We start from the raw sequence: 11,774 nt of genomic DNA on the forward strand, positions 1-11,774 counted from the left end.
AGACTATTTTGAAACAGCTACAAGGCCGACTCAGTGTGTTACATACACAGGCCACTCTGAAACAACAGCAGTCTGACTTGATGAATGATACACATTTCAATCCAAACTCTGAGATAAAATTCTCAGAGGGTGACATGGTGATGATACGGGTCTTTGTGAAACAGGGCCCATTCAAACCTCGATGGCATGGGCCATATGAGGTCAAAGCAACCTGCAACAGTTGCATTGCCACAGATTTCAAAGGAAAACTGCGATGGTATCACATGTCACAGTGCAAACTATACAAGGATAGACAAGACAAATAATTTTCTTATTCTATTTTCTAGGTTGACTGCAGCAATCCCATGGAGACCGGACGAGAGGAAAATATCCAGGCCCACGTGCATCAGACTGGGCCAAAGGGTTTCACTCACACAACAACCTGAAATGCGGAAGGTGGGTGTGGAAATATTCCAAGGGGCCTTCCACACCTGAAATTACGGTAGTACCAAAAGAGATAGTTACATGGCCTCCCGGGTTAGCACCGGATCAAAATTGCACCCCCAAAAAATTTGTTGCAACTCAGGTAGCACACACCCACCGACAGAAAGCTTTTCAGGATACACACATGCACCAAAATTTGCACATAATATCACTGCCTGGTATCAACTTAAAACTGATCCAGGGATCATGAACACACTACATGAGAAAAATAACAATGGGATTGATCCAAAATTATGCTATTTTTTAGGAAATTTGCAACCTTTTACATATAGGTGCACACACACTGAAACACACAATACTACACACCTAAGGTTCACAGAATCAATTTACAACCTTACCTCACTTACACCAGACGAGCAAAAACCAAAAACCTTTGTGTGGACCAACCGAAAGGAAGGAACTTATTGTGTGGGAAAATGTGAATTTAGCATGGACGATTTCACCAGCCCACATAACTGTTCATGGACTGTCCATCATTGTTTTAATTTAACCACTTGTGGCTACACTAGGCCCAAACAATGCCCATCATTGCACCCAATTCCTCCTGGTGGACTGATTAGAGGAAATGTAAATAAGACATTACTACATGATGTAAATTTAGTAATGACGCATGTAACTTACAATATTTCAAATGTTCTCTCTGCTTACACAGAACACTGTAATGATGATGATGAAACCTATGCATGGCTACAGTCACGGATCGATGATTTAATCTCTGATTACAAAGGCAGACTTGCGGTCCAAATCGCACCTGCTCGATCAAAACGAGACCTACTAGGCAATATAGCAGGTTTATTTGGCTCAATCAATTCAGCAACTAACACATACAAAATAAACCAACAATCTCAGTTCTCTACATGGTTGGCAGACCAGATGGCCACTGGGCTCCAACATCTCACCAATAGCAATGAAAACATCATAAAAGCGGTAAGATCCGAAGCGCAGGCGCTTCTTGAGATCAGCCATACATTATTCAATCAGACCCGTACCATCGAACGTGGCTTAGCCTGCAGATCATATGCTCAAGATTTATTTTCTACTGCAAGGCAAGAAATCCTAGATCTTCGCCTTCACAAAACACCTAGACATGTTTTAAGTGACTTGATTGAAATTCTAGATCTACATAGGTGGCTTTCATCAGAAAAAATGAAAAATGTGAAATATTCTGAATTATTATCAACTATTATGATGTACACTGGAAATGAATGTAATGGATGCCTTGGATTTTTTGTCACTTTTCCCTTAATACACCCAGACCAAGTTTATCCAAATTCTACCACTATTCGATCAATTGGCATGGTAGTGAAAGACCAAGTAATTAAATGGGACCACCTTACAGGATACATGACCTTAAAGGGTATTGAGACCTTGTTTACCAGTCGCACGTGTTGTCATGAGACCCATAACTATGTTGTCTGTACATGTAACACGTTACAGCCTTTTTCCTCCAATGACAGCAAACTTGTAAATGTTCAATCATTGCATGGTCACTCTGATGCTATTCAGGTATCTCACACACAGTGGTGTGTCGTCAGTGAGATGAATTCTTTCACATATGGAGGACTGACCTGTCCTGCTAACCACTCGTTTTGTTTAGAAGCAACTGAGGACTTCTCAATGGGCCAGATTAACATCCTTGGAAGATGCCACTGGATGCAGAAATTTCCCCATGGTGGGATGACACCTTCTATGAACAAGGAACACAGGCCCTAGTTGACACGATGGACTTGGTGCAAAGAATCATCACACAGACTGAATATCATCTCTCACAAGCGCAGGTAGAGGCGAACCTGGCTCAAAAGACTGCAAACATCCTGTCCAGCTCTTCTACCCGTTCAGCCCTGAGTGCTTACACGTGGTGGGACTGGATACTTCGGGGGTGTGCCGTCGGCAGTGCCCTCATCTTCACTTTCACACTGTTTCAATGCTGTTATTTCAGATATCTCATCAGAGCTCTAAAGACATCAACCAACATGGCTATGGTCCTCAGCCCATTACAGGTACCAGCACTACAGAAAGTCTGACAGAAAGCATCCAGCCAAAGTCAAACAGTTGTGTCCCCGCAGGAATCTCTGAATAGCCCACGGGGCCAAAGGGAGATTTAACTGTAAGGTTATTGATGCCGTTTTGACTGGATCAGATAAAAAGATCACAGCAAGGAACTTTTATGAGAACCAACACCTAGATCCTGTCTCGCAAGTCTAAAGCAACACACCCAACTGAGAGGGACAGACAAATGGCCCACACCATATGCATAAACATTTCACTCCTTTTGCCCACTCCCTCCTAACAGGAAACACTGAAACTACCTTTCTTATTCAGAGTTTATAACAATGCAATAATTGTGTGTCTCATGTTTTACAAAAGGTCTCTGTGTGTCTGGTTAAAGGGGTCTCATTCTCTTAACAATAGAACAGGTAACCACAAACATTATAAACAGACTACTCCCAGGTTTTTCACACAAATTACCTCCAGTATGTAAATACAGCCTCCCATAGAAACCAAAGAAACCAATCTTCAAAGGGTAATATGCTAAACCCCTGCAATAAATGCCATTTGGCAATTCTGGGGTCCTGCTGGATATATAAGGGAAGGTGACAAAGAGCTCAGGGAATCTGTAAACAGATATCCCGCATAATTGCTGTGCGTAGCTCTGAATTATCAGGTAACTTTTACATTCTCTCATCTCAAAATTATTGAATGTTTATTTGTGATTGATTAGTGTTTTTTATATTGTTTGAATTGGACTTTGAATTATTACTTTGATTACCTGATTAATAAAATTGTTATGTTTGATTTTATTCTGGTTGTCCTGAAATTATTTTCTCAAGTAGATTAAGTGAAGGCTATGTTTCCGCAAATCTGCGTCCAGGGTTAAGTGCATACTAGAACTCAGACTAGATGGAGCATAGGGCACATCAGGTGAGGTTTTAGATTTCTGGCTAGACCGCTTGGCTTTAGTTAAGTTGTACTCAGTTGCATTAACTATGGGGGGCTAATAGAAGTACTGGCCATAACCGCTGGTTATTGTCTCAGCTTTAATTAAGTTGTACGGAGTTATATAATTGTCGGGGGCTAGACAGGTAGTGCTAGCATAAACCACTGATTATTGTTGGAGCTTTGAGTCAAGTTGTACGAGTTATATGACTGTCGGGGGGGGGGACTAGACAGACAGTGCTAGCAGAACCGCTGATTATTGTTCTGAGCTTTAACTAAGTTGTACATGGGTAGCTGAGGGGGACAAAACGGAAATACTATTTAAAGTATGGTAAGTATGGGTAACCTATTAAATAGTATTAGTCATAACCTCTGACTGCTGTTGAGACTGGCGAGTTTGTGATCGTGGGGCACACGCAAGAACGGCCGTAGTGGGCGGACCTTACAGGCTCTAGGGACAAAAAGTCTATACAGACTAAATCAAAGGGGCTTCTACTGGTTAGCTGATTCAACGGGGCAGCCTTCTGTGGGATAGTCTTACGAGCAATGCATCTACCACAGTTTTTCACATAGGACTCGATGTCCACTATCCTCGATGCATTTTTGGCCAGTAAAAACCTGTCCTTAATCAATTCCTTGGTCTTGTCAATACCTAAATGGCCTGACTCATCATGAAGAGACCTTAAGAACTTTCAGGCGATACACTTCAGGCAAGACTAACTGTCTACGTTCTTCACCATTATCTGTCTGCGTTACGCGATACAAAACATCATCCAAAAGGCGTAATTTTTGTCTTGTCGGTGAAGTAGGATAACAGCTGGGTTATCTCCTTTCACAGTAGACATTACCTTGCCGTACCGGTGTCGAGTTCCCTCTTCACAACTCCAATTACAGAGTCGGTACCCTGAGCCTCCTTTAAGTCATCTGAGGATAAGAGTTCCAAGGACTCACCACCTAACTGTACAGGACAAATGAATGCCACAGGGATATCATCAGGATGAATTCCTAACTGATCGACAAACCTGCGAGAAGTACTGGAAGGAAGGGACATCAACTTGAGCGAGTTTGCATACAGCTTTTGACGCCAGATGGCGAGATCTCAGCCCACTTAATGGGAGCTGTGTCATCGTGCGGATTGCGAGACAATAAAATCAGCATCAGTATTAATGCGACCTGGCTTATACTGAATGGTAAACTCATAGGTGGCAAGAGCGGCCAACCATCGGTGTCCGGTGGCGTTCAGTTTCCGCACTGCTCAGTACGTAAGTGAGAGGATTGTTGTCGGTACGGACAGTAAACCTTGCCCCATACAAATAATCATGAAACTTATCAACCACCGCCCATTTAAGGGCAAGGAATTCAAGCTGATGGATGGTGTAGCGCTGTTCCGTTTCACTCAACTTACGACTGGCGTACGCGCGACGGGCGCAAACCCGTCCGGCTTTCTTGATTAAGAACCGCCCCAAGACCATTCAACTCGCATCTACATGCAAGATGTATGGCCTGGACGGATCCGCAAAGGCCAAAACTGGTGCATGGGTCAATCTGCAAATAATTTCCCTAAAACGCCTCAGTACATTCGGGGAGTCCAGCGATCTCCAAAGGTTCTGACTCTTTGAAGTATATCCCTGAGCACCAGCCGTCTTAGGCTTCGTTTTCCCCCTACCGGCAGGTGCAAACCTTTCGTCAAGTCAGTTAGTGGTCGTACTATGGAGGAGTAACCCTTTATGAACCGGCGGTAATAAATAAACCGCAAAAGCCCAAAAAGGACAGCAGCGATTTCAGGTCAATGGCTGCTTCCATTTTGCTACTGCCTCGATTTTTTTGCAGGGTCGGCCGCAATACCCTCTGCCGACACCATAAATGACCAACATATTTAACCTCAGGCTGGCAAAATGACATTTGTCAATAGAGACTTTTTAAACCGCAATCTTCCAACCTTCCATCAAGAACTTTGAGGAGACGCTCTTCATGTTGCTCTAAAGTTCGTCCAAAGACGATGATATCATCAAGATAGACGATGGCTTCGAGGAGGTGCAGGTCCCCACGAGGCCCTCTCCATCAGCCGTTGGAATGTGGCTGGGGCTCCAGTTATTCCTTGGGCGCATGCGTTCAAATTGGAAAAACCCCAAAGGGCAGATGAATGCGGTTTTCTCTTTATCCTCTCTCTGCCATCTCTATCTGATAATATCCGCTCCCGGAGGTCCAGGACAGAAAACCATTGGCTACCAGCTAGGCAGTCCAACGCGTCATCTATCCTGGGGGGTGGTATACTGGTCGGGTATGGGTGCGACTATTTAAAGTGCGGTAGTCCACACACATTCTCACAAATCGCCATTCTTCTTCCGAGCAATGACCGATGGGGGATGCATATGGGCTCCGCGACTCTTTAATAATTCCGGCGGTCATCAAATTTTTTAAGTGCCGACGAACGTCTTCACATCCGCAGGGGCGATACGCCGGGACCCAGCTCACGGAAAGGGGTGTCATCCCTCAGCCGAATATGGTGTTTAACTCCTTGCGCTAACCCCACATCAATATCAGATAGGGAAAACACATTCACTCTTTCTGATAATTTCTGTTTGAGTCGATCTTTCCATGTCGGAGGCACAGGTGAGTCACCAAAATCAAACAATTCTGGATCAAGTATTTGATGGTTCTCTGATACCTCCCGTGCGTCTCTCACAGTGTCTGTAGCATAACACTCTGGCTAACACCGTCCCGTTTGGTATAAACTTTTCCTTAAAAGTGTCATTGCGTACCCAAGACTCTGAGTTGGTTTGCCTCCATGGCTGAAAAGGGAACCACCACCGGAGGAACTAACACTCCAGCAGGAAGAACATCATCTTCAGGACCCTCTACAAGGTAATATCTTTCTCCAGAGAGACTGACAGTCCATGTGATCCACCACACATGTCCTCAGTCTGACGAGGGAGTGTAAAAGGACTATCACCTGCCCCACTTCACCTCACCCACAGGCTTTTCTTCAGGAGTAGCAATTTTACGGGAAGGGACCAACCCATCTGTTTTCCACTGAGACTGTATCCTCATAACATGAGAGGTCTTTGGGCCCTAAGCTCCCAGTTACCAAGGTCAACTAATCTTTGGAAAAAACTGGCATTGGTCCCCACAATCACTGGCGTTTGTTCAGGACCAACTGGATCCGGACACTACCAATGCAAGTACTGAAATTATCTCAGATGAACCCCATCAGAGCCTGTGGGAATTCCATGTCTACCACAATATATACCCTCGGTAAGGATAGCTAGAGGAAACTCAAACCCCAGATAGCTAACCCATCAAAGTTGATTTAAGGGTACTTGGGGTAGATGATGTAAACCCACTTCTCAAGACAATGGTCACCCTGTGACCCACTGTCTAATTAACAAAGCTAAACAAGGCTGACCATTAACCTTGACCTCGACGGTGGATGATGGCCCTACTAGACCAGCCGGTACAAAACTAGGCTCAGGAACCTCAATTAGGCTTTTCTTGGAGAAACAATCACTCCTCCCTACATCTGTATCTCTTTGTCCTGAAGCGGGTTTTTTCTCTTTAATTTGCGGAGTAATTGTAGCAGTTTCTGAATGACTAAACCAGAATTTGCAGCATGTTCACATTTGCTGGCAATATGGCCATCTCCTCCACAATTGTAACAGAAAAAGCCTGTCTCTGCTTTTACCTGCTGATCTTATTGGAGCAACGGAACCACGGCTCACCAGGAACTCTTTGAGTATTCGGACTACTCGCCCCTACACTAAGCACAGACAATTGTTTCTGTAATTGTTTCTACTTGAGCTTTTAGGGCTAGAACCTCTGCATTTAAACGGTGGTCTTGAGGGCCTTACCTCAGTTTTGCTTTTAACATAATCCCTCTCGGAGGGCTGCGACAGACTTGTGCTACCCAGTTGGAGTCTTAAACTCTTAGCATCTACTTTCAAGTTGTCCTCGATTTGACAGTGAGCCTTTCCCTCTGTCTTTTAATGTCTTATCTTTCACACTGACACCAAGCTTAACGTCTAGCTGCTTCGTTTCTTCTTCTTCTCGAATCTCATTGAGAAGTCTAAGAAACGTGGGGGGATTTTCTTTTCCGTTCATGCAGCCGCAATTTCAATAGCATCAAATCTGATTCAAATCGCACCCCTTAACAACTGTTCTACACGGGCACGATCAGCTCTCTGAGGAGTTTAACCCTCCCCGTTTGATCACTAACGTTAGCGATCTTTCTTGTCTACGTAGAAAATCAGACAAGGCCTCCCCAGGCTCTTGTCGAAGCAAACGAAAAGCAAAATACAATCCTCACCCGACTCTGAGGTGCTAAAAGCACTCTCCAGAGCCTCAATATACTCGAGGGCGGTAGCATCTGTGTTGTTGGCTCTTACTGCCTTATATACCTCTAATGGCTGTCCTTTAAGACTTTCCACAAAATACGTTGCGCTTCTCCTTGGTCGGAGCAGTCTGACTCTGAAATCATCAATCTAGCTTGTTCAAGCCAATTCTAAATCTATTCTCTTTCACCTATGGGGAGGCTCGAGACCAGAAAATATGCGTAAGCGACGTAGGCTTGACCATCGCTAGTGCCGGCTAGTTTTTCCAATAAATAACTCCCCATGGCACGAATGATTGTCTCAGGTGATGTAACATTTGAAACCAAGGGGTTTATCAGGCTTTGAAGGTCAGTAATGCTTTTGCCCTCCCTATTTTAGAACTGAGCTAACTCTCCTGAAAAAGCATTCATATTAGGGTCCTCATCTTTATCACAACAATTTCCCAGGTCTTCCCAGAGGATGGCAAAACACTTCAGATGGCACCTGAGCGGGGCAGATTTTCTCTCTGCACTCACATAATACCAAATAGTCCCAGGAACCTGTGCCTTCTTTGTTGCGCGAGCCCGTACTCAGCCCAAAGACTTTGACCGTTGCACTGTGTCTTCGATAAAACGCAACATCGGTGTCAGCTGGCACACCAACAAGCAAAATAGCATGTTGGGGATCAATTTTCTCATCTGCAGACCAGCTGCAAAGTTCTCGTAAAAAAAATCGTTCTGCGACCTGTTTTTCTTTTACCTTTTGTTTAGAAGACAGGACGATCCCAGCAGTGCCTCCATTATGTAACCCCTATCCACCAACCATTGCATAGGCTAGAGTTTTTTGATAAGGACCTGAGTTCTTTTACTTCTAAATGATCTTTTAACCCTGTCTTCCTAATATAATTAACCTCCAAGGAATCACTTTATGCAAGCAGTCTATTTACTTATAGTGCAGGAATTGTTTATAAATTACTTTTTAAACTGCAATAACCCACACACTCACAAATAAACATTTAAACCAATAAATGTTGTATTTAAATGTCAATGAAATTGAAACTTTGTATTTAAATGAAATGAAATAAATCAAGAATTTGAATTGACAATGTAATATGAAAACAAAAAACAAAATAAAATATCAAAAAGCAACCCTCTGTGATTGCCTTACTTTTAACAGTAACTAAACACCTTTTTTACAGTATCACACCAGTATTATCAATTTTAAGTTGCTTGTTCTGAATGTATTTAACTATCAAATTAACTTATAACTCTGTATAACTTGTGTAAGCTCTAATAACCCTTTTAAGCTTTTAACACATTCAAAATACACTCAAAATGGAAAAAGAAAAAAACAGTCACAATATCATTAGTGCACTCAAATGGTTACACACATCCCACCCCGTTGCAGGCCTGATACGGAGCTTGAGTGCGTATGTGGCCGATAAACTGAAACGGCCCCTTCACTCCAGAGAGCAAAAAATAAAATAAAACTTGTTTAGCGTTACCTCAATCTGGTTGCGAGTGTGCGTTGAAACACGTCTGCTTCATCACATTGAAATGGTATGAGTCCGGTGTCGAAATGTCTCCATGCAACGTTACAACAGGTGCGGTGGCTGTTTGCGCGTCGAATCTCATGAAGTTACTGGACGATGCTCACCAACATTTTCCTCCCGGGAAACAAAAGTCTGCGTTATATTTCTTGAAACTCCGCTCGGTTTTAAAAACAGATGACAACAACAGTTTCCGTCTAGAAAGTATGCCAACATGCACAGCGTTCAACTCTGGCCGAGCCAAACATGCAACTGCAAACTTACATGAAACAGTCCACAGTCATAACGAGCGCCTCTTAGTGAAGAAATACGAGCAGTACTTCTGATTACAGGAAAGCTTCTCGTTTTAAACACTCCAAAGATATCGTTAAACTCGCGTCTTTCTCCCTCTCCTTTCTCTCGTCTTCTTGCTGTCTTTTTTCAAACTTTTTCCTCCCGTCTCCTTTCTCCTCGGAAAAATCTGATTGGCTCACAAACTTGTCAGTCTCTTATCTGTCCAATGTACATCAACTTACAACCCAAAATGATGTTTGCCACGTTTTTCGCATGTACTCCCCAACCAAACTCTAAATAAAGGAAAGTAAAACAAATACATATTAAACAAACATATTTCAAATGAAAAATAAATAAAATAAAACATTTTATCATAATTTCACTCTCAGTAAATACAGACAATGAAAAATAACATCAGGGTTACACTGATGTTAAAATATGAAGCCTCCATAAAAACTTGAAACAGGCTCACTCCAGTGAACTGTAATCTGCGTTGCGTGTTGTTAAACTCATCGCGGGGATCACAGAAAAAAAATCAATCATTATCCTCCCTCCGTGTGTGTGTGTGTGTGTGTGTGTGTGTGTGTGTGTGTGTGTGTGTGTAAGGGACAGCGGCGCACAATGCAACACTTTTTTAGGAAAAAACAAAAATAAAAAAAAAACTAACTAAAACAAATAATAGATTAAAATAATTGTGAAATAGGTAAAAAAATAAACAGATGCGTCTCAATTTAAATAAATCCTAAAAAACGAGATGACAAATTTACTTCAGTCAGAAATTTGCTTTTGCAATGGTTAAATAAATGGTCAGCAATATCTTCAAAAGATCTTTGAACTTTTGCACATTTTTTTCTCTATATAGGGATGATATGTCAAGGAAATATTGCGAAATTTTGTACATTTTGTTATGTGGAAATGTTTAAATCTTGTAGTGTTACAAATAACCCTGCGTTTATGCCCTGCTCACCCCGTACATGTGAAATGCTTTTTACAGACCGTTTCCCGAGCGAACACAGTGCAGTTCAAACAGACGATAGAAATGAATGAACATAGCCTACCTGAAACCATTTTCGTAACATTTGAATTTTCTGGTGTATACAATCTCATGCAGAATACAGCGCATTGAAGTGAGCGAGTTTTTTCTCATTAATAATGCGGACCGATTGAACCTTTTAATAATGACGTTTGCTCTGAGACCCTCACTGTAATTACAACTCGTGCGCGCCCGTGCTTCAAAACATGCAACGCATGTTTTAAATCGCGGACTTAATTGCAATTTGAAAATCACACTAAGGATATAGCAATTCGTAATTAATGTTGGTAGGTTTTATCGTGCAGCCGTAGACTGCACTGTGTGTGAGTGTGTGTGTCATTTCAACGCAAATTTAGCTGCAGCCAAGTGACTGTGGGACCCACCTTGCTCCATTCTGCGACCCACAAGTGGGTTTCGACCCACAGTTTGAAAACCCCTGCACTAGCCTACACTGTAAAAAAAAAAAAGTTTTTTCACAGAAATATACTGTATTATTTTACAGATATTTTCTGTTTTTTTTTTTAACATTACGTGTAAATGTCATTAAAATACAGAAAAAAACTTTTATTAAAAACATTAACCATAAAATAAAAGTAATAATCTGTAAATTCATATAATGAGAAATTGTAGTTTTTTTTTACAGGATTATTCTTTTGTTTAATTGGCTTGAATGTTAAATTACGTTAAATTCTATGTAAAAATACAAAAAATTCACATATTTAAAATTAAGACAACTATGTGTTTTTTTTACTGTGAAACCTTAAATTTAAGGTAAATGCATGTAAAAAAAAACAATCGTAAAAAAACGGTAAAAAGTCTGGCAGCAAAGTTGCCAAAACACTTACCGTCAAAATTACAGTAAAAAACCTTAAGTTATTCTACGGAATAATTCTGTTTTTTAAATACAGATATTTACTGTAAACATTTTCTGTATTTTTTACAGTTCCGCTGCGAGAAGAATGAAAAGAAAATCTCATTAAAAAATGCCTGTAGAATGTTAAACACATGAATAAATCTGCATATAAACTGGAAATTATTGCAGAAATACCTTAAAATTATACAATTAATTAAAGTTCTTCTGTTTTTACACAGTATTCTTTGGTAAATTCATAACATTATCAATTACATCCACAAGAATTCCCCGTCAAAGTACAGATTTTTAGATGTAAAACACAAAAAAAATTACATAACA

General features: G+C 41.4%; 1 protein-coding gene across 1 annotated transcript; it reads left to right on the top strand.

Annotated features, from left to right (window-relative positions):
- The first annotated feature begins 435 nt into the window (after positions 1-435).
- LOC109056266 lies at positions 436-3,284 on the top strand. The gene is given in 2 exon segments (XM_042721029.1): positions 436-2,122; positions 2,125-3,284. Coding segments are annotated over 2 exon segments (2,001 nt in total). The 5' UTR covers positions 436-504; the 3' UTR covers positions 2,508-3,284.
- The last annotated feature ends 8,490 nt before the right edge of the window (positions 3,285-11,774 follow it).

This window comes from Cyprinus carpio, chromosome B3, assembly GCF_018340385.1.
Source record: "Cyprinus carpio isolate SPL01 chromosome B3, ASM1834038v1, whole genome shotgun sequence".
NCBI classification, from domain to species: Eukaryota; Metazoa; Chordata; class Actinopteri; order Cypriniformes; family Cyprinidae; genus Cyprinus; species Cyprinus carpio.